This window comes from Mesoplodon densirostris, chromosome 8 (genome assembly GCF_025265405.1).
Source record: "Mesoplodon densirostris isolate mMesDen1 chromosome 8, mMesDen1 primary haplotype, whole genome shotgun sequence".
Taxonomy (NCBI): Eukaryota; Metazoa; Chordata; class Mammalia; order Artiodactyla; family Ziphiidae; genus Mesoplodon; species Mesoplodon densirostris.
Window position 1 is genome coordinate 85,431,428 of NC_082668.1, and position 24,668 is coordinate 85,456,095.

General features: G+C 33.7%; 1 protein-coding gene across 1 annotated transcript in view; it reads right to left on the minus strand.

Annotated features, from left to right (window-relative positions):
• The window catches only part of SCN7A (sodium voltage-gated channel alpha subunit 7), a 56,136-nt gene that overhangs the window by 9,688 nt on the left and 21,780 nt on the right, over nucleotides 1-24,668 (minus strand). Inside the window, exons 10-18 of the mRNA XM_060106464.1 lie at nucleotides 19,470-19,566; nucleotides 18,125-18,363; nucleotides 16,693-16,866; nucleotides 14,557-14,913; nucleotides 10,786-11,223; nucleotides 8,164-8,266; nucleotides 6,460-6,614; nucleotides 3,933-4,106; nucleotides 330-437 (exon numbers count right to left, since the gene is read on the minus strand). Of these exons, the coding sequence (XP_059962447.1) occupies nucleotides 330-437; nucleotides 3,933-4,106; nucleotides 6,460-6,614; nucleotides 8,164-8,266; nucleotides 10,786-11,223; nucleotides 14,557-14,913; nucleotides 16,693-16,866; nucleotides 18,125-18,363; nucleotides 19,470-19,566 (1,845 nt within the window). The remainder of the gene's footprint in view (nucleotides 1-329; nucleotides 438-3,932; nucleotides 4,107-6,459; nucleotides 6,615-8,163; nucleotides 8,267-10,785; nucleotides 11,224-14,556; nucleotides 14,914-16,692; nucleotides 16,867-18,124; nucleotides 18,364-19,469; nucleotides 19,567-24,668) is intronic.

The following is a 24,668-nucleotide window of genomic DNA, read 5'->3' on the forward strand; positions in this document are numbered from 1 at the left end:
CTGATCAACATTTCATTTTCTATCAGTTATATTTTTAACATGGACATAATTTCATTAATACTTCTATGTATCAGTGGGTTATTACTTTTTTCTCTAACTATTAATTTTTTGCTTATCTTTATTAGTTTTCATATCTTATGAGCAATAAAGGCCTAAAATGTTAATAAGCATAACTAATAAACCTTTCTTCTATATTTTTAATTAATAGTATGTAAGACTTTTGTATTAATATTGTTAAAGATACAAATGTGAAGACAACAATGATTGTTAATTTATGGAGATTTATTAATCCTAAATAAAAACCTATAGATTAGAAACTTTTCTCTTACCTTCATTCTTTCAAATTGAGATAGAACTCTGAGTGCTCGAAGGAATTTAATGGAAATAAGTGGCTTTAATTCTTCCCGAGATTTGCCTATTAAGCTAAGACAAAACACCTGGGTATATCAAAAAAGTGAATAGAATTTAATTTTAACTTTAATCAAAACAATGTGTAAAAAAACTTCATTATGGAAAAGATACAGTCAAAGCCTACTAAGAAATTTATGAAATATTTTAATATACATTTCAATATATCTTAATGATGACCTACAGAAAGATATAAGAAAATCATTCTGTGTTAAAATCACTTAAAGAAAGATAAAACTATTTTCTGGTAACAGGAATATATGCTATCAAGATAAACAAAAGTTTGGATATTTGAGATTCTTTATGGTCAAGGCATAATATTTATATCCATTTTTTATTTTTAAATTAAATTAAGAATCAGTTACATGATTATTTGCAATATAGTAATAATACAAATTGTACTCATTAAAACAAAATTTGGAATATATTTACATATGAATCTAAATGTGAAGATGGTTAAGATGATATAAAAAATAGGATTTCAGAGAAGAGGCATAAAGAAGGAAAAGAATACTGTTAAGTCCAAGTACTAATTACCAAAAAATATAGCAAGATTCTAAGGTGATTTTTTTTTTTTTTTTTTTTTTTTTTTTTTTTTGCGGTATGCGGGCCTCTCACTGTTGTGGCCTCCCCCGTCGCGGAGCACAGGCTCCGGATGCGCAGGCTCCGGACGCGCAGGCTCAGCGGCCATGGCTCACGGGCCCAGCCGCTCCGCGGCATATGGGATCCTCCCAGACCGGGGCACGAACCCGTATCCCCTGCATCGGCAGGCGGACTCTCAACCACTTGCGCCACCAGGGAGGCCCTAAGGTGATTTTTTAAACTAAACATATATGTATAAATATGATTCAAATTTAAAAAAATTAATGGATATTGAGCAAGGTGGTATAGTTATGATTAACTTTTGTTGTATCTTCATATTTTCTGTATTTTCAAGGCAATATAAATGAAAAAATTTACTCTCTTTTACCCCATGCTAAAGAGATTATCTTGAAGTGGACTTTGAAGTAAGGGTATCATTTATATAAGCATGGAGGGATGTGGACTCAAAAGAACAATAACCAGGAAACAGGAAGGTGGATTGCAGGTGTAGTATGGTTTGGTTGAAGTAGAAGGTTAATTGCAAGAATTAATTTAGAAGACAAAGGTCAGATATTGTAAGTCATTATTTAAAGACTGAGAAGCTTCAATCATTGTTTATAGAATAGGGAGACATTTGTGCATTCAACAAAAATTATTGAGCACCTAATATGTGACATGAATTGTTCTAGGCATATAGGATAAGGAGAGAACCAAACTGAGAAACTATTTTGCCTTAATGGAGATTATCATTCAGTAAGCAAAATCAGTGAGTAAATTATATTGGGCTGGCCAAAAGGTTTGTTTGGTTTTTTCTGTAAGATGGCTCTAGTAGCACTTAAGTGTCTTTAACTTCATTTGAAACAATTTTGTTAGATTGTATTGTGACAGCTGTCATATCTGTATGCATTTTAAAAAACATCAAAATTGGTGAATTTTTGTGTAACCATTTTAATATTGAAGATGGAAGGAAAAAAGCAACATTTTCAGCATATTATGCTTTCTTATTTCAAGAAAGATAAAAACGCAACTGAAATGCAAAAACAAGATTTAGCAGGTTTTGAAGAAGGTGCTGTGACTGGTCAAATGTGTCAAAAGTGTTTTGCGTGCTGGAGATTTCTCGCTGGATGATGCTCCATGGTTGGGTAGACCAGATGAAGTTGATAGTGATCAAATTGAGACATTAATTGAGAACAATCACCGTTATACCATGTGGGAGATAGCTGGCATACTCAAAATATCCAAATCAAACGTTGAAAATCATTTGCACCAGCTTGGTTATGTGAATCACTTTGATGTTTGGGTTCCACATAAGTTAAGTGAAAAAACCTTCTTGACCGTATTTCTGCATGTGATTCTCTACTTAAATGTAATGAAGACATTTTGTTTTTTAAAAAAAATTGTGACCCGCGATGAAATGTGGCTACTGTACAATAACGTGGAATGGAGGAGATCGTGGGGCAAGTGAAATGAACCACCACCAACCACACCAAAGGCCAGTCTTCATCCAAAGAAGGTGATGTTGTGTATATGGTGGGATTGGAAGGGAGTCCTCTATTATGAGCTCCTTCTGGGAAACCAAACGATTAATTTCAACAAGTACTCCTCCCAATTAGACCAACTGAAAGCAGCACTCAGCGAAAAGCATCCAGAATTAGTCAACAAAAAACGCATAATCTTCCATGAGTTTAATGCAAGACCACATGTTTCTTTGATGACCAGACAAAAACTATTATGGTTTGGCTGGGAAGTTTTGATTCATCCGCTATATTCACCAGACACTGAACCTTTGGATTTCCATTTATTTTGGTCTTTACAAAATTCTCTTAATGGAAAATATTTCAGTTCCCTGGAAGACTGTAAAAGGCACCTAGAACTGTTCTTTGCTCAAAAAGATAAAAAGTTTTGGGAAGATGGAATTATGAAGTTGCCTGAAAAATGGCAGAAAGTAGTGGAACAGAAGGGTGAATATGTTGTTCAATAAAGTTCCTGGTGAAAATGAAAAATGTGTCTTTTATTTTTACTTAAAAACTGAAGGAACTTTTTGGCCAACCCCATATAATATTAATAGGAAATGAAAGCAGAGAAAGCACAAAGGAGTATTGTAGTGGTTGCAGTTTTAAATATGGTAGTGCAGAAAGACCTAACTTCAACAGTTTCTTTTCAGCAGACATAAATGAGGTGAGCCAGCAAAAGTTTCAGGTGGAAGGAAGAATAAGTGCAAAGGCACTAAGATAGAAGTAATTTTGGCATGGTTTTTGAACTGCAAGAATTCCAGTGCTGGTGGAGCAGTATATAGACCAGGATGGGGGAAAGGGAGAGTAGCAGGACATAAGACTGGATCATGTAGAGACTTGTAGGCCTTTGATTGCAAAGACTGTAGCTTTTACTATGAGTGAGGGGTGTTTATTGGAGGATTTCAAGAAAAGTGACTTGAGCTGAGTTTCATTTTACAACAGTACAACATATGTGGCTGCTATGTGGAGAGTAGAACAAAGGCGTGCAGTGGTGGAAGCAAGGATCTCAGCTTGGAATCTACTGCAGTGATACAAATGGGCAGTTCTGGTAGCTTGGATCAGTGTGGTACTGGTGAAGGTTATGATAAATAGTCTAATTTTAAATGTATGATTTAAAGGTAGAACCAATCTAAATATTTTAGAATGCTGATATTTTCAAGATATTCTGCAATAAGATGATTCTAATTAGCAGCAGGTTTATAGGCAATGATTAGAAGAATCAGGAGTTAAGTACTGAACTGTTAAAATTTTAGAATGAAAAGAAAAGGATGGATGTGAAGCATTACATATGAAGAAATATGGGATGTTGGTGACTGAAAATGTATAGAGAGAGGGAAAAGAAAGATATAAGTAAATGGAAGAGTAAGTCAGAGTAAAGAAGGAAGAGTAAATCAAATAGCCTTTAAATTTTTTCTTTAAAATACGTACAATAACGACCATGAAGTCTAGTTGGTACCAGCCATTAGTGAAATAGGCTTTAAAACCATATGCCATCCACTTTAGAAGCATTTCCAGAATAAAGATGTAAGTGAAGATCATGTCAGCATATTCTAATAAGATTTTAATAGTCTTCCTCTGATCAATATATATATCTTCAAAAGCCTGTGGGTAAAAAATTTAAGGATTAGTGTACATGTAATTTCTATAAGCTCTTTTGGCATAGAGGGGAATGAAATCCCATCTCTAGATGGTGAGCATTGTCATAGGTTGTAGTCTCAAGGGCTTGTTCACTTGGTTTGGATTTATTCACACAATCCACATCCGTGTTCTGATCCCATGCCTGTAGCAAACATCATTCATTGATTCCAGAACCTCCAAATTGTGTTCTAATTAGTGATCTGAAAATCCTCTCTCAAATCAGTTAATCAAATTTAAGAGATGGAATCTTTAGTCACATCTGACCTGGTTCTTGTCTCTAATTCCACATAGCCATCACATAGATATATGCTATTGAGATTAAAGGAGCAGAGATAAACAAACAAAGAAACAAAACCCCCAAACCTGTGTTTTCAGAAATCCATGCTGCTATTACATGAAAAAGTCACAAAGCTTGTCAGATAAACCATTGGAAACACATGAATATGAAATAAAACTATAATGTTTTTCTAAAGTTTCTTGGTTTTAATAGATCAACCTCAGTTTTACTCTGAAGGAAGCAAATTCTGATAATGTCATTCAAAGCAATTTCATAGTATTTTTTTAGCACTGAAAAAAAGGCAATAAAGTATCAATAACCTCAGGCAGACTTGTTTCAAAGTGCATTTGAGGTCAAAGATTAAACAGGGATGAAAATAATCTTCAGTAAAGAATGGTGTGATTCTTAAAAACCTATTGTTAAATAGAAGTAAATATAAAATAAGAGAATTGCTGACTCGAACGAATTATGGAGTAAAAGTGTTTATAAAAGCAGATTATAAAAAAAAGCAGATTATAAATATCATCCAAAGTTATTTTAAAGGACTTTATTCATTACATGTATTTACTTACTGAATAGGTATATAATGTGAAATAATATAAAAAGATATACAGAAGTCTCTATTTCAATTAAAACATTAAAAAATAGGCAAAACCAATCTGTGGCAGTTGAAGTCCACATACTGGCTATCCACATGGAATGAAGAAGTAACTGTTACGGGTCAGAGTATGGTTCTGGAGCCCTGGTAGCATTCTATTTCTCAAGCCAAGTGATGGTTACATAGGTACATTCACTTGGTGAAAATCTTTTATGCTATATACTTATGATTTGCATGCTTTTCAGTAAGTGTGCTAAATGTCAGTATAAAATTTACTTTAAAAATATTTGCAGTACAAAGTCTGGTTCCCAACCATGACACCATCTTCTCTGCTTTGTGTATCTCATGATTAACTATTTCTTGTGTATCATTCTTTGATCTTCTTTAATCAAACACAAGCAAATATCAATATACATTCTATTTTTCTCCCTTTCTTACATAAAATGTAGCATGCTGTGCACTTTATTCTTTCTTTTTTTCACTTACTACTGTATCTTGGGGAATTGCAATATCAGCATGCAGACAGCTCTTGTATTTTCTAGGTAACTGCACAGTATGCCATTGGATGACTGTACCATAGCATATTTAAACAGTCACCTAATATAGTTTTTTTTGTTTGTTTTTCAATCTTGCTATTACAAAAAATTCTTCAGTGCATAGCCTTGTAAATGCATTTAATACGTGTGAAGATTTTAAGATAATTTCCCTGAATTAAGATTCTTGGGTCAATGGGTAAATATATTTGTAGTTCAAAGGTTCTTAAAAGTATGTGCAGGGACTTCCCTGTGGCACAGTGGTTAAGAATCCGCCTGCCAATGCAGGGGACACGGGTTTGGGCCCTGGTCCAGGAAGATCCCACATCCCGCGGAGCGACTAAGCCCATGCATCACAACTGCTGAGCCTGTGCTCTAGAGCCCTCGAGACACAACTCCTGAGCCCATGCGCCTAGAGCCTGCAACAAAGAGAAGTCACCGCAATGAGAAGCCCACGCTCCGCAATGAAGAGTAGCCCCCGCTCGCCGCAACTAGAGAGAAAGCCCGCGTGCAGCAATGAAGACCCAACGCAGCCAAAAATTAATTAATTAATTATACAAAAAAGTAAATGCAATATTTCACTTTCCAATGGAACGGGTAACAAAGTACTAGCACAATATGTGCATTTTATTAAACTTTATTAAAATAAGAAAAATTGGGTATTTATTAACATTCTTTTTTCCTGCTATCATTCATATATTTTGAAGTTATATTATTTATTTAATATCGAATGAGGCATATACAGACTTTCTAAGAAACTGTAATGTATGTCTTCTAAAACTAAAATCCTAGAATATGAAATTTGGTGCTATAATAAGTATTCTGGGGAAAAATGATTTGGCATGGTGACTTCATGAATGTAGACTCATGACGCATTTTTTTTCCATAAAAATATGAACTCTCACTTACCAGAGCACCTGTGCTGAGCAGAGTGACAAGGCCAACGAAACACTTAAAACAACTGTTTTCTACTATCTTGCAGCAAGTTTTCCTTATGTTCTGCCAAATTTTTCCTTTCTTGGAGTCTCTGCTGATTTGAGCAGATGAAAATCTCCGTCCATAACCTGTCAAGAATGAAACTATTAAGAACAGAAGTCTAGAAAACTCATGAAAAAGTAAACATTCCAAATGTTTTGGCAAGTATTTATTTACAGAGTCTAATATAGGTGGTTTCTGACATAAATATTTGAGTTTTACCTCTATTGTAGTGACCAGTGCAATCACTGAGGAAAAAAAGAAAAAACTTAACTTGTGAGTTTGGTAACGGTAGGAGGAAAGAAATTGTGAAAGGAAGAGATGACTTAGAACATCCTCTTACCCTGCTGGGCAGAGTCTGAGAATAGAACTCACCCCTACTCCTACAAAACACACACACACATACACACAAGACACACACACACCATCTTCTGATCACTACATTTTTGTATAATGCCTGAAAAGTCATTCTCTGAAGATTCACATGGCAAAACAAGCATTTCCATTTAAATATACAAATATTTATGACATAGTAAGAGGTATAATATCAGTTAAGTAAATTAAATTGATCCCAGCTCTTAGGTGGCATGGGAATGGAAATTTTGATTGAGACTATTTAAGGACCTAAGCTTGGATTATGGAGTAATTTGTGGGTAGAGTACTGGTGTATGAGGTTGAATTCTACCTTCTCATCAAGAGAGTTAGCATAAGGAAAACATGAGGCTTGAGAAGGGTATGATTAACAGGTAAGAGAATGAAGAATGGAGGTGGGTGGAGTTTAAAGTCAACACATTTTAGAATTTTATAGAATTTTACCTAGAGTCAATTTATACATCTTTGGTCAGAAAAATATAGAAAATGTTTCCTCCCTGGTCTTGTATGATACAAGTGCTATAACTCAAGCTACCAAGAGCGGATTCTTATTTTTTAATATAGGAATTTGAACATTTAGCAATTACCATTTTGATGATTTCCAGTGATTTCAAATGTTCAGAACCTACAGTTATTTGTTAATCTTGTTAGGAAACTAATTTGAATTATAAGTCATTGAGGGTTGAATGCTACATATCTAGTGAGTCAGTCAACTGATAGAAGACCCATACATTTCTTAATATTCATGTGGTATATAAAAATACATGACCATTACGTGATTTGTTTTCCTATGAGTATTTTAAATATTGACCCCATTCCATGAGTTATAAAAACACACACATGTACACTTATTTAATCTTTTTAATAATCCCATGATGTCTTATTATTATTCTCATTTTACATGTTAGGAAATGAGCCAGAGAGAGGGTAAGTAAAAGCTAGTAAATGGTGGGCTGGCATACGAACTCAGGCTGTCTGATTTCAGAACCAACACTCTTAACTACTTTATTAGACTCCCTAGGAAGTAAGCCCTTCCTCTCTTTTCCAAATACTGACTTTTTCTTAGATATTTATTATACGTTTCTATGAGGATTCATATGGGCATGTGTACATGTACATGCACACAGACATGTTCATGTGTGTGTATTCCTTAGTCAAATTAATAAACTCTTTAAAATTAAAAGTATATTCAATAGTATTATTTAGGTTAAGAGAAATTTAGTCTAATTTAAATACAATTTTCAAAGGAATTAATTTTTTTCTTACTGTTTTTAAGACGCTTTGGCTTTCCACGTTCATAGACCATTTCTTCTTCAGAGATAGCAATATCAACGGTACTGCATTCAGATGAGCTAGATTGCTTTACCTTCTGAAAAGTAAAATCCCACCAAGAAAGTTGTGGTTAAAGTTTCATTTACTCACTGTAGTTAAAATTTATTTTATTTTCAGAAAAAAGAAAAATTATGTACAGAAAGACTACTGTCAGGCGTAAAAGACTTCAGGCCAATTTCATAATTGATATTAAAATGCATACATATCTCTGGGACTTGAAGTTTTTAAAAGATATTTAAAAAATTAATTTAAGATAAAATAATTTTTAGATTAAAATTAACATATAGTTAATAACACTGTTCTCCTAAAAGATGTGAAGGCTATCTCAAATTTCTGAAAGGAAAGATCTAGGTAGAGTCTATATAAAATATATATATAAATATTTTGTTCTACCTCTTTGTCTTTTGCACAGTAAGCGTCAAGGAAATAAAATTAGAAGTTTTGTTTGCTTTAAACCATATATGGTCAATTGTAAGACATCATGGTGCTCAATTAAAAAAATAAAATATCCAGCAGGATATTACTCTTTTATAAGCAAATCTTTTGAAAAATTATTTCATTTCCCATTGTATTCTCTTTATTATTGATAAAATAAGCGTATAGCAACACACTGATTTGGGAGTAGACAATAAATAAATTAATACTATATCATGTTTGAGCATTCAATGATTGAAAATTATACATTTTATATTTAAATGCTTTATTAGAGTTTTTAAAACCCTTGCACATAAATTATTTGATGACATTTTCCCAAAACTGTGTGAGTACTTATTATTCTAAATTTATAAATAAATCAATTAAGATTCAAAATTACAAATCATTTTAGTAAAAGACTATTTAATGGCCAATATATATTGCTACATTATGAAAAAACAAGTTTCAGAATCTGATTTAAATTTTATGTTTTTATGAAATTTATATAGTTATATATTTGTAATAAAATATGAAAGTATAAATACTAAAGAGAGTATGAATCTCTGAATTATCAGATCACATGTAATTTTTATATTTCATCTTTGGCTTTTGGTAGATCAACATCCTAAGCACTCTTGGGCTACATAATCTGGAAAGTGTTATAAATATATAATGAAATATATAAATGAATAAATCTGCTTTGAGTAGTTAACCAATCAACAAGACCAAATAATTATGCAGCTTAAATAACAACTTCTGAAACTTCAACATTTACAGTTATATTAATTTCCATCTTTCCTATGTATTTCATATCTCCAACTTTCTAATGAGATTGGCAAGAAGTTTCCCATTTCCACATGATGTGCTGTGATAAATAGTAATTTTACTGAGAAATGGATGGTAGTACATGCCTTATAGTGTTGTTATAATTTAAATAAAATCAGCTAGCACTCTATAAATATTCATAAATATTTAAGTGAAGATATAGAAGTGTGCTGGAGAAGAATACTTTTCATTTTCCAATAATGGTATTAATTAAAGGAAAATGAACCTGAGAACATGGGGTGTGATAAGGAGTGAAAATGATTCTCGGAAACAAAGATGCCTGCACTAGAAACTAGAAGGACTTTGAATATTTGAAACTTAATTCCTTTTAGAAGGCCAGTTTGATAAGTTATTGCAGAGAGCAGCTGCCAAGCCAGAAGAGGTCTGGGAGATAAGATGGTGTCAGAGACTATGGGGACCTGGAAAAAGATATTCTCTGCCCTTCCCCATGCCAGTGAATGAACTAAAACGATTCTCTAGTGAGGTCCAATGCAAGTGGCTCACAGTGCAGATATGATCTCTATAGATGTAGCTTTGTATTTAATGATAGCTCCTAATAACACATTATGCTGCTTGCAAATGAAGACAGTAAGACCGTATCCCGTAGGGTATACATTTTAAAAGCTAAGTGAACAGTAGTATCTGCCCTTCTTTGAATATGACCCTTCTCCCCCACCACCCTGTGTTTATAAAGTTGCAAAATGTTCACAATTCAAAGTGGTGGTTTTTTCCTTTGTTCTTACAGTCCAACTCAATTATATATACTATAATACACTGCAGAAATGAACTGAGAAGAATCTTAAAATTTTAGCAAGCAAGAAAGTAACTTAGCACTCTTCTAGTCCCATCTTATATTTTAAACATGATAAAGCCCAGGAGAGTTTGGTGATTTCTCCAATAATACACATAGATTTAAAAAATGTAGTTTTCTTCAATATGCTTTTCATTACCTCATGCTGCTTGCTTATTAACGGACAGACTATTATAATTATATTACCTGATGTTTACTAAGTGCTTACTATATATGGGCAATATTCTATGCACTATTGAACTATTTTTCTTTATCTTTCTTTTCTATCTCCTCTAAGAAATAGATACCAGTTTATCCTCATTTACAGACGAGGAAACTGAAGTTTAGAAAGTTTAAGAAACTTGATCAACAGCAGAAACTCAGGAGCAAGGAACGCTATAGCTAGGATTGAATGGGTAATCTAACTCTGGAACTTCAGCACTGCTTCATTTCCTTATCAACAATGCCATCAAACAAGAAATCATAATATTAAAGAAATAAGAAATCATGATATTACAACAACTTACTTCTTTGCTGCTTCCATCACCTGACTTGCTCTTTATCTCCTTATTGTCCAGATTTTCTATATCAGATTCTTCTGATGCAATTGGTACAGTTTCTGAGACACTGGGACTGGGGATAAGTGACTGACTCCCATTTTCAGTCATTGTGTTTTTCTCTGTGCCACTGCTTTTTTCCTGATCCTTGAGGAAATATTGGGTGTTGCTCAATTCAGAGAGAGTATGGTCAGAAATATTCTCTTTAACATATATATCACTTACATTGTCCATTGTTTCCTCTGGAACATTTTGTTTTTTGCATAATATTTTAGAAAGCACATAATTTATTCCTTTTTTAATCCTTGCCATTGCACGATGGAGATTTTTTGCTTCATCATTCTCTTCAGTTGTTGCAGCCTTGTATGAACTAAATGAGCTGACCAATGCCAGAAACAGGTAAAGTATCTGAATGAGGAAGTAAATGAGGTTAAATGCATCTCATTTTTTTGTTTCCTCTCAAACAACAACAACAACAAAATAATCTTTTAAAAAAGCTGACCTGAGATTTGAAAACAGCATACACACTACAGTGCTATTTAGGCTATTCAGTTTTTGCTCATCTACAGTGGGCCAAGTGCTGTGTTAGTGGTTTGTATAACCAGAACTCATCTCAAGGTCACAATATTCTATAAAATATCATTTGTTTCTCTTTTACAGATGAAAACCACAAAGCTTACAGATGCTAAGTATCAAAGATCACACAGGTTGAACATAAGTCTGTCTTATTCCAAAGTTTGTTTTATTCACTAAGCCAGGCTAACTCTCCCAAAGTGAGAAAATGAATTGCTACTCCAGGTGGCTGACTTCACTTTAGCCCTAACCCCTAACCCAAGATCTTCATGGGTCTGCAAACCCATGAGGAATCTCATGGGGAGAGAGCTATCCCTGGTTCTGAAGCCCACATCTAACTTTCTTTGTGACGTGCAAGCACAAGGATTGGGTAGGTTAATTGATTCTCTGTGATAATAAATTTGGTCAAATAAGAAAGAGATGAGTGATGGAAGAATCATTCCTAATATTTGCAAGTTATTTTGAATTTGAGGATAGTGTGTATTTCGACCTTTACTATCACTGAGAAATAAGATCAAGGCATGTACATTTTCCAGAGAATCAGATTTTTATTTTGTTTGTTGTTGTAGGGTATAGATTATAATTTTAGATTCTAGTGTTGGAGATTTATATTGATTATTCTCTTAGACTTAAAGAAGTAATTTGAGCATTTTGTCTATTCTGGCAGTTTTCTCTCCTCTCTTCAGATACTTGAGTTTTTGAAGATTTAATTTACTTTATGCTTTACCTTTTATTTTTAAAGGGAAAGGTTCAAATGTTACACATTATGTGTAATAATATGTATATAACTTATATAACATTTTCCTGCTTGTATTTCTTCATATATTAAGATCTACTTTTAAAAATAATTATACTGACAATTTATGTGTACATAAAATAAAATAGCTAAGTATATGAAGATCTGCAGCATTCATTTGTTAAAATATCTTTCAGAATTTTGGATCTATGTGAAGAGGTGAATTCTCAAGCACTCTGATTATTACTGTTTCTCAGGCACATATACACCTAAAATATTATGAAATACCCACCAAATCGTGTTCATTTCTAATGAATAACTTTTACTTCTCAATACCCAGATATTTTTAACACTTAGGAATAGAGAAAGCTCAAATGAGAATCACTCATGGAAAAATCAAAATATTTTTGCAGATAATAAAGTCATCAAATAAATCATCTTAATCGTAACGATAGTTTTGGCGTAGCAATAAAACAGAGGGTATAAGATGGCTCAGCATGGGAAATTTCTTGCAGGTAAGATCATCTGAACAACTAACATATATTTTCTATAACCTACAATGACAGAATCTCAATGGAAAAAAAAAAGTGAAAAGACAGTAATTGAATGTCAATACCCCCAGAATAGTTTGATTTTCTCTCACTAGTGTCCCATTTTGATATTAAGGTTTATTGACAGATAATCTGGGCAGGGGCTCCATGGCCCTTGTAGGACCTAGACTATTAGCATCTCTATCATTCTCAAAGGACAAAGGGAAAGACCAAGTATAATTTAAGGTAGTTGGTTGTTTCTTTTTCCTTTGTTTGGTTAAGTATTGTCCACGGTGAGAAAAATGAAGAGTGTTTAGTAAGAATTTCATGACTATAAGCTTCAAATGAGTAGAAACCATGTTTTCTCTTAAATAGACAACCAGCACAATGCTAGGCACAAACTACATGATAAAAAATATTTGTTGAAAAATTAATTAATTATGGAATGAATGAAAGAATAGATTTTTGTGCCAGGATTTGGAGAAGGAAAAATTATGCTACAGCAACTGTATATTTAAGAGCTTACAATGTAAGATTTCTTATATTTTAGATACACACACACTTCCCCCCATATATATATATATGTGTGTATATATATATATATATATATATATATATATGCATATATACATATAAAATAAGAGCGTTAAAAGGCTGAAAATTAAGTTCAAAATGCTCTGGAACTGTGATCTAAAGAAAGAACACTGTAAAATGCTACTGCTTTGTTTAAGTGTGCTCTGAATTAAAAATAGCCTAATCTCCTAAAAGATTAATAGGAGGACTCATGATCCCTTCCTTCATGGAGCTTACAGTTTAATAAGGAAGATAGACAAGTACATGAACAATTAAACATAATGTCAATGTGTGCATATGACAGGAGTATGCCCAGTGTAAATAGAAGCAATGAGGAAATGTGCTGATACAATGGAGTCTAACCTGTGATTTTTTTCCCCACCTTTTGGGAGATGTGCTTGACCTCTATGACTTAGGAATAAAAAGTAAATTGAGTCTCTTTTTTTTTCCGTAAGAACAATTTTGTCTTATAAGCCATTTTTTTCTTGAAGAAGTAAAAGGTAATATCACTCCAATTACTGGAAATTTAAAAGTGAAAGCATTTCCTCTTAGTTAATGCATAACAGTTTTATAGATCAGTGGTTTTCCAATTTTGCTGCACAATTTAATCAAATGAGGATTTTTTTAAAAAAATCGTGATGACCAGGCTATGTCCACATATCAATAAAATCAGAATCTCTGGGAATGAATCCAAGACATTAGTTTATTTTTATTAGTTCCCCAGGTAATTCCAATGTGCAGTCAAATTTGACAACCAGTGTTACATTTAAGTGCTTCTTAAAATTTAATGTGCATAAAGATCACTTGGGGATATTGTTAAAATAGAGATTCTGATTCCACAGGTCTGGGATGGGATCTGAGAGTCTTCATTAATAACTATCTCCCATAAAGCCAAAGCTACTTTGAGTAGCAGGTTATAACTAGTGCTCTCCAATGGAGATATGATGCATATCACATATGCAATTTTCCAGTAGGCACACTAAAAGTGTAAACAAAAACAGGTGAAATTAATTTTACTAATATATTTTATTCAACTAAATGTATCAAAATATTATAATTAAAATACATTCAATATAAGAATTATTAATGAAATCATTTACATTCTTTTTTGGGAGGTAAGACTTCAAATTCAGTGGGTATTTTACACTTATGACACATCTCAAAGTGGACCACTCATATTTTAACTGATCAATGGCCACATGGGGCTAGAGGCCACCATATCAGACAGCACAGTTATAGACCACTGGCTTCCATAAGTCCACATTGTGAAAATGCCAGACTACAATACATCAGTTTTTCAAGGAAAATTTTAAAGCATGGATTACTTACCAATAAGTTTCCAACTAAAATCACCATCATGTAAAAAGGAATACAACTGAAATGGCCTGCTACCTTAAAGCAATCCCATAAAGTTTCTATCCACTCTCCACAGAGAATCCGGAATACATTCAGGAAGGAGTGGAGGAAATCATGCATGTGCCAGCGTGGAAGTTGACAGTCTTCATCTATGTTGCAGACGTATATTTTGTAATTTGAACCAAACAGCTTCATGCCAAGCACAGCAGAAAAGAATATGAATGTGAACAACAGCAGGACCAAGTCTTTCAGGGCCATCATTGAGTTACCAAGAGTCAGCATCAAAATCTTGAAAGTTGGCCAATATCTCCCCAATTTGAAAATTCGCAACTGATAGAGCAATGTAAAAACCAGAATAAGAAAAAAACAACAAAAAATCTGGTCACTATTCATTACGATGTACATTAAAAATTTTTATCAGCATTATACACATATACATATGTAGCCTTTAATGTAATATTCAGTTTTGAGCATTATTAATACTAAGCACTGAAAATTCAGTTTATGTATAATTCTTAATACATCTTACATATTCTATAGTTTATTACTGTAAATCCATGTATATTTTCTTCTATTGATCTGTCAATTCCCATTCAATATTACACTATTATAATTATTCTAGTTTTATGTTTTAATATCTGGTAAAGCAAGTATCCATTCTTTGTTTTGTTTTTCACAGTGTATTGAATATTTTCCCACATTTTGACATAAAGATGATGCTGGAAAAGTCTTCAGTTTCCATTGAATTCCATTGACAGTTCTATTGTGTATTTACCATTAAAAATAACATGGAAGACCAAACAAAACATGCTAGGTTTAGTCTGAATATTTCACTTCTTTTCACCAGATTAAAAAAATTTTATTTATATGGCACAAAATCACCTTAATATTTGGGTCATCTAAAATCCTTATATTATTTTTATATGTGCTATACCTTCCTCAACTTTTTCTGGTATATAGTTGGCTTTCTGGACTCAGGGGTAGGACTCAACATTTATCCATGTAAAACTTAATCATCTTAGGGCTTCCTTCGTGGTGCAGTGGTTGAGAATCTGCCTGCCAATGCAGGGGACACAGGTTCGAGCCCTGGTCTGGGAAGACCCCACATGCCGCGGAGCAATTAGACCCGTGAGCCACAACTACTGAGCCTTCGCGTCTGGAGCTTGTGCTCCGCAACTAGAGAGGCCGCGATAGAGAGAGGCTTACGCACCACGATGAATAGTGGCCCCCGCTTGCCACAACTAGAGAAAGCCCTCACACAGAAACGAAGACCCAACACAGCCAAAAAAATAAAAAATAAATAAATAAACGTAATCATCTTAGATTCAGTCCATTACTAGTCTTTCACATATTTTGATACTACCTTTTATTACATTGTCTGTATTTCCCAGTCTTGTTTCATCCATAAATTTGATAAATACAGCTTTTATATTTTTCTCTTACTCATTAGACAAGCCTATGGATAAAGATTTAAGATAGGATTCTGAAGAATTATTTGGATAAGATCAAATCTACTTAATTGTTCTTGATATCTGCTACATTCCTTCAACTTGTTATAAAGAATGAGACAATCTATTATTTATCAAATGCCCAACATTTCTATAAATATCATTCTAATAACATTATTTCTTTGCCTAGTTTTCTGATGCTTTTACCACCACCTACATTGCAGGCATATATAGTGATACTGACTTGATAATTTTCTAATAACATTTTATTGGCCTGACCGTTCTTCTTTTACAAAGTTTTCTACCCTACATTTAGAAATACTCACCTGATTCTTTAGTTACACACTGGCATTCAGCTTCTGGGACTCTTTATTATCCTGCTTCTCAAAACTGACCCAGTATTCCTGACCCTGCTTTCTAAAATTGTATCTCAAATTTGCCGTATATATGGCGTATTTCCTTTAATGCCTGAGCCAAACAACAGCATTGGAGACGACTTACTCTTTTCTGGGTTACTTTCTAAGCTTGTTATATATGAATTAATTCATTTACTACCTCCAATATACCAAAAGGATAGGTATTACTATTCTTCCCACTTCATGTCTGAGGAAACTGAGATGAATTTTTATAAAATAAAATTTAGGTCTTGGATTATACTTACCACCCTGAATGATCGAAAAACAGCCAGTCCATGAAAATGTGTTACATAAAGTTCTACTAAACCATGGAACACAATTAGGCTATCATAAATGTTCCAGCCTACTTGGAAATACCCATACGGATGCATGGCAATTATTTTAAAAATCATTTCTGCTGTGAAAATTCCAATAAACACCTAAATAAAACAAAACATAGAGACGAGAATATGATTCCAGTAGCTCTATCAGAACCCTCACATGCAGAAACTGTACATTTCACTGCCACCTTTTTCATATTTCCTCTGTCAAGATCTGATTAGTTTCAGAGTCTGTATTACAAGTACAGGCTCATAGGTTTTGTTTGACAATCTAATGTCAAACATCATGTAATCTTCAATTACTTTAATAAAAGCCATCCTGGAAGAAAACAAAAGAATATTTGAGAGTGAAAACCTTTTCATCTTGAATAGTTCCTTTTGGGATAAAGAGCACATATAAGACATATAATTTTAAAAACTGTAAAAGAAATTTTTCAAAAGTATATATGATCCAGGAAAAAAGCAAACCCATGGAAATTGTCCTTTGAAAACTACACTGGCAGAAATAACTAAATTACTGTTTTGATATCAAGTAAATGTATAGTTCAAAATTGGCAGCAGTTGGCTGTTTGTATGAGTATCAAGCAACTAAACAACAATAAAAGCAAACAAAATTAAACAATAGGGCCTCCCTGGTGGCGCAGTGGTTGAGAGTCCGCCTGCCGATGCAGGGGATACGGGTTCGTGCCCCGGTCTGGGAGGATCCCATATGCCGCGGAGCGGCTGGGCCCGTGAGCCATGGCCGCTGGGCCTGCGCGTCCGGAGCCTGTGCTCCGCGACGGGGGAGGCCACAACAGTGAGAGGCCCGCATACCGCAAAAAGAAAAAAAAAAAAAAAATTAAACAATATATATTTGCTTGAATGTGACTTGTTTTTAAACTCATAGAAATCTTTGTCTTTTGTATTGTATGTGGAAAGAAAAGATGGGCGAATCTCAAAAATACGTTGCCAAAAGGATAAGCTCCAGTCTAATATTAGGTGCAGTTGTAACAGAATTCAAAATTCAGGTGTCAGTGAAGGACTTGTGTCTGTTATTTCACCTCTGCCCTACCTTGATCTAGGGGCTACCATACCAAAAGAGGGGATATTTGAGAAGGGAGAGGAAATAAATAATTTCTACTTAACCTGACTGTATTAAATTTAAAAGGACTCTAGCTATAAATCTATTCAATGATAAGAATAGTTACAAAGCAGGGCTGGGGGAGGTGAGGTGAGAAAGCATGAACACAGTACTTCATCTAATACTTATATAATGCATTTGCAACATTTTGGAGTTATAAAACAAAATTGCAGGGATAATGATGACTAAAGAAAAGTTGAAATTGCAAAAGAAAATAATGTACAATGAGAGCCTTACCTGGTTTTCAATGTTGAGAATATTGTTGGTTTCTAAACTCATTGGGTAGTGTTCTAAGGCCAAAAAATGTACATTTAAAATTATGCATATGGTAAGGAAAAGATCGGTAAATGGGTCCATTATAATCATATGGACAAACTCTTTCAACTTTAACCAACACGGAGAACAATTCCAGATCAGGAAAGTTTTAGCAAATCTATACCAACAACATGGACATTTCTTCCTGGATCTTCTAAGTCCTGAAATGAAAGAATAGAAAAGTTATGCATTAGCTAATTGTTTATTTAAGCTCTAACTAGTAGAAATTTTTGACTTTTGCATGCAAAGGGAGGTTTGAAACTAGACATCGCATTTTGTATTAGCAAATAGAAGTATTTTGTATTAATAAAAATCAGAGCAAAGTAAATTTCTTCTATTTTGTTCATGCTTGCAAGTTAGACAAATGAAAATGAGACAAATTGCGTATTAGAATCAAAACATAGGAGTACCTCTCAAGAAAAACAAATATGGAATACAATTGAGAGTATATTTATAATTTTAGATTTACATGCTTTACAAAATAATGTCTTTCAATATTGTCTATAATAATGATTACTAGTTATATATATTTAAAAAGCAGAGATAAGTATAAAAAGGACCTTAATAGGTTAATGTTATATACACCAAACTGTATTTTTAGTTACAAGGTAATACTTCATGTTGTTTTCAATGTTAAACAAAGAAAATACCTTGGTACTCTTTGGTTCCTTTTCCAGTGTTTAAAACACTATGCTTATGAAATTTTAAAGTATGGTTTACCCTAATAGTCTCATGTTATTCCTTAAATTTTAGTTATTATCATCTAAAATTCTGAAGAAATTGGAAGATTTCCTTAAAAGTGAATCAGATGGGGACTTCCCTGGTGGCACAGTGGTTAAGAATCCGCCTGCCAATGCAGGGGACACGGGTTTGAGCCCTGGTCTGGGAAGATCCCACATGCCGCGGAGCAACTAAGCCCATGTGCCACAACTACTGAGCCTCCGTGCCACAACTACTGAAGCCTGCACACGTAGAGCCCGCGAGCCACAACGACTGAGCCCACATGCCACAACTACTGAAGCCCACGCACCTAGAGCTCATGCTCCGCAACAAAGAGAAGCCACCACAATGAGAAGCTCGCGCACCACAACGAAGAGTAGCCCCCGCTCGTTGCAACTAGTGAAAGCCCACGGGCAGCAACAAAGAACCAACAAAGCCAATAAATAAATAAATAAATAAATAAATAAATAAATAAATAAATAAAAATTTTCAAAAGTGAATCATATGAATGGTACCTTCCATAGTGTCTAAATATTTTTTACTTTACCTTCTTTATGTCTGATAGTAGCATCATCCAACATATCCAAAGAAGTAATCATAGAAGTTGATGATCTTTTCTTCATTTCTATTTCTGTAGTCTTGGTCTAAAAAGAAATTTGATTAGTCTAATACTGGCTTCTCCCCTTTGTATATCTAAGACTATAACTATAAGAAGGCTTATAACCTTCTTTAAAATGCTGATTCTTACTTCCAAAAGCCTTTCTGTGTTCCATAATTTGCCACTCTTTACACTATAGATATTATTAAACTGATTTAGGATTATTTGGAAAATGAATGTATATTACTTGCAACTCAACAAAATCATTTTATATTATGAGGTCAACTATAAAAGGAGAAAATCAGAGAATGATAGTGGTATTACCCATATTTGACAAAGAATTCAGTGTACAGTTTAGAATTATTGTGGAATATGCAGTTGGCAAACATGTTACTGAACAATAACACCTTACATTTCTCTAACACCTTACATTTTTTACTTGAGGATATGTTAACTATGACTTTGTAAACTCTCTTGATAAAATCAATTATTTGGTGTTGAGATGATGAAATATGTCTCATGTAATATCAGGTAATAGAATGAATTTTAAAGGATATTTTTGGTTAGAACATATTTGATACTTCCAAAAACGAATCACTTCTTTCTGTCCCTCATGACTCTTGAGTAATGGTTTTAAGACATCCTCTGTTTTGCTGATGTGATTACAGAGTTAAAAAGAACCCTTGCATTGGAAAGGCATTCAAAACTCCTCGGCTTCGATGCAGGTGTTACAAGTTCTACACATTCATGATTATCACAAGTATGGCCCCAGATGTTTCTAGTGACCATGTATAAATTTTGTATTTGAATTTAAACTGTAAGAAACTGGCAATGGGTAGATGATATTGCACCATAGAGCTCCCAACAGTTTTTACACTTGACACACACAAAGAATAATAATATTTGTATGCTTGTTAATTTGGTAAATAGGTGAGCCTAATAGGTGAAATAAATAGTAAATAACTTTAAATAGGTGAGGCAGCTTTTGAATAGAGATAACTGGCATAGGCCTGCTGCTGCCCTAACACTGAGGGGATTCATGGTTGAGGCTCACTGATAACCCATACCCAGAACACCCTGGCTGGCAGATTCTGCTGTGGTCTATCTGAAATCCCAGAGTAGATATCAAGGGAATCATCATATTCATCTCACACAGTAGGAGTTAAGTCCTTCTAATTTAAATACTAGAGCTAGAGGAGGTAAAAACCAACTGTACTACATACTGAGTTCCATCAGGAAAATGACAGATTCTTTAGGTCTACAGATCTCTGTTGCCTCAGTTGTTTTTTTTTTTTAACTGAAAAAGTAAGCAAAAGCTTAGGATGTGAAGCTAATTTATTTATTTAAACCAATGCTTATTCCAGAAAGTATTTTCTTAGCTGACTTACAAGGCTACATAAAATATGTGATAATTTATATAATTCCAAATTTCCATGAGTTAAAAACCAATAGAACTGTAATTTTTGTTATTAAAGTCTGATAGGAATTTCCCAGGTGTTTCTTCATAAAGATGATACTTTGTCATATCGTGAACAATATCCTCCACTATATTCTTAATACCGAGGAATTAGTTCTCATAGAGCTGCTTCTGGTAGTGACGGTGACAGTGTTTGATGAATTTACAACAAAGAGCAATCCAGTAAAGATCATCATCTGTGATGGGGGGAGCAGTGGAGCGGGCAGAGTGACAACGTTATTGTTGAGACAGTCAATGCTCATTACTGATTTGGCTTGAACTATGGATATGTTTTAGGATACAAAATGAACAAACCACATATCAGTCTAGTAATATATTTATCTCAATTGAACTTCTCAATAAGTGCCCATACATTGGCCAATTCCTAAGGATACAGCTAGTTTACAATGTAAATTGAAAGGATTATGACTCAAAAATCTCTTTTTTTGGAAGTTTAAGAGCTAATAAGGACATATGCCTGAATTTTAGACAATCCAGCATTAAAATTAAACTGGAAGAAGGGGCTAGGATTCTTCTCACTGCTGGATTCAATTTTCTCTGGAGGGGAGATATGAAAAAGGAAGAACCCAGTCATACTCCTGGCACTTAGCAATGAACACCTGAAGTGTTCATCTTGGACCCAGACTTCCTCTCTCTTCTGCAACCCCACTGGCCTTTTTAATCCTCTGACTCATCCTGTTCCATCCCGCCAGAGAGAACGGACTCATTCTTCAGATCTCAGTTCAAGTGCCAAGTCCTCAATAAAAACCTTTTCTGACTCAGAGAAATCCTTTATTACAAGCTTTCAAAGCACTAAGTTTCTCAATTTTATAGCACTTCCCATATTTTCATTTAATTTTTTTAGTGGAGAATAATACTTACCAGGTACCCAATAGGTTGCTTCAACCATTAATGACATTATACTTTCCATTTTTCATGTATTACTCACCCTACTTTTTTCCTGAAGTGTTTTAAATCAAATTTCAGATATCATAAAATTTCAGAATAAGCTTTTTAAAAAGATAATCACAACACCATTATCACAATCAGCAAAATTAGTAATTCCTTAATATTATCCAAGACCCAGACCATGCTCAATTTTCTTTCATTGCTCAGAAACATTCTATTATAGTTGATTTGTTCCAATCAAAATACAAAATGATATATATATTTTTTGGTTTACAGTTCTACTGATTATCATGATTTTAAATTTATTTAGCCTATGTGATTTGTTAAAGACACTGAATCACTTATATTGTAGAATTTTCCACATTCTTAATTTGGCAGATTATGTCTTTTTAGTTTAATTTAATGCATTCTTCTCTCTCTTATAGTCTCTGGAAAAAGATGGTTAGATCTAGAGGCATATTAGACTTAGTGTGGATTTTGGCAAGAATATATTGTGGTGTTTTATGTTTCCTATTTCATAACATCAGGAAACATAATGTCTAGTGGTCCTAAAGTTACCATTTATTTTTATAGTTTATCTCCCCATTAGACCATTAGCTCCATGATGATAGACACTGTATTTATATTTATTAATTTTAAAATCTCCAATGCTTAATACAATGCCTAACATACAGAATATTGTCAATAATGTTTAATTATACAGGTGAACTGTAAGGATATCAGTTTAGATGGGCAAATATATTTTTTTAATATTTATATTCCTACAGTTGTATAAATCATTCTTTTCTAAGGTTTTGCCAATAACTGACAATTCATAGCAAAGTTTCACCTACAAACTGTGTAACTGATGAAATAATATTGTTTCAGTGTTGATTTTCCAGAACAATGATGGTAAAGTGATGAAAAATGGGTTCTCTTTCTCAGTGTTGAGAAATCTATTACTAATAAATATAGATCAAACTTTGTAACTGGAACTTCTCAATAAAGATTAAATTTGAGAATTTGTGAAGACACTAATTATGTGTCTGGCACATAGCTGGCACTCAATAAATATTATATACTATTATTATCATTATTATTATTATTACTTTAATTATCCCTAAAAGGGGGACATAGTCAAAGACTTAAAGAATTTTATATTGACAAGTATTCTCCATATGTACGACAGTGCCTTCTTGCAGTTGTCTTCTTGTCTTTCCTATAATTACCATTACCATTTTTTCAGTTGCTTAGCGTATTCTAAGCAGTGTTAAGTGCTTTACAAACATTTATTTAATTTGAATCTCACAACAACCTATGACACAGATATTATAATACACACCTTACAGATGAAGAAGCTGAAGTTTAGAAAGGTTAATAGACTTGGCAAATATCTATTAAGTGGCTAAAATGGACTTAAATCTATATTTATCTGACTGCAAAACTCTGATTTTAGCCAATATGATCTACTGTTTTCTTATAATGTGAGAATATGAAACACATATGTAATTTCCCAGTAATTCCCACATTGGAATTAGAATCTGTCTAGGGTTAAATCAGGTTGGTCACCTAAAGGGTCCTTAGTATGTTCCATTTTAAATTCTTCACTGTCCAGTGTTTTCTTATGTATAAATAAAAAAGGAAAAGAAAATACATCTTGTGAAAATAACTTTTATTCTCATTTTCCCAGAAAACTTTTGCATGACAAAATGTTCTAGTACTCTTCCAGGAACAGAAATCTTTTATAATTGAAAGACATTAATTAAAACCAGAAAGGCTTTATGTGATCCAAATAGCCAAAGGAATGGAGATATTGGGAAATTAGGAAATAATCTAAGTTCTTCATAAGCAGAGCTAATAGGGCATCTCATCTGAAATAAGAGAAGTATTGTGCTCTTGAATGCATTTGTGTGTAGCCCTTGACATTTCAAAACTTCAAAACAAATTACACATTCAATATATCATTCAGACTACAATCATTCAATCTGAAGGACCTCGGACTCATTTCTAGAGACAGAAAGCTTTTGTAATTTGTTTTTCTGTGACTTCCTCATGGGTGATATGATGGCTATATTTGATAACTTCTTTTTATACATGTTTTCTTCATACGGTCTGCAATTGCTTCATTTTTCAATTGTATGCATTGAAACCTCATAGATACACATATCTATCAATAACTTGTCGTTTGGTATGATCCTATATCATATCATTCAGACCCCACTTTTTAATGGAATGACTTTTCTAGAGCTTCTTTACTGATGACAACTTAATGAAAGGGCTATATAACAGGGAAGTTAACATTTCCCCTTTTTGGCCCAGCAGGGGCCTTTGGTATGAATGAACTTCTTAGCCAGCCATACTACACATGCCAGAGTGAATCTTTTGCCCTTTACTTTTCCTCAGCTCTTTTTATCTTTTTTATGTGAGAGGATCCTGGATATAGCTCCTTTCTATCTTTTGTTTGCTCCCTCAATCTGTCCTTTTTACATCTACTAGAAAATATAGTTCGAGTATTTTTCCCGTGTAGACAATCTTTATTAGCAAGTGTTAAGAGTGCAAAAATAAATATTCCAGAAGGATGGAAAAGAAGGCAGGGCACAGCTCCCCTCCTACAAGTGAGGGTCCTGTAACTAGGCCAGTGGGGTGGGAGCACTGGACTTGCTTGTGATCACTTTGGGCCAAACACTCTCCAAAGAACAAGCTTCTTGGTAGGGGGACTCCTCACAACACAGAGGAAGGGAGCAACACCTCAGAAGAGGCATGGGTTCTGTCCCCCTTAGGCTGCTTTGGCTTCTGCCCACTGC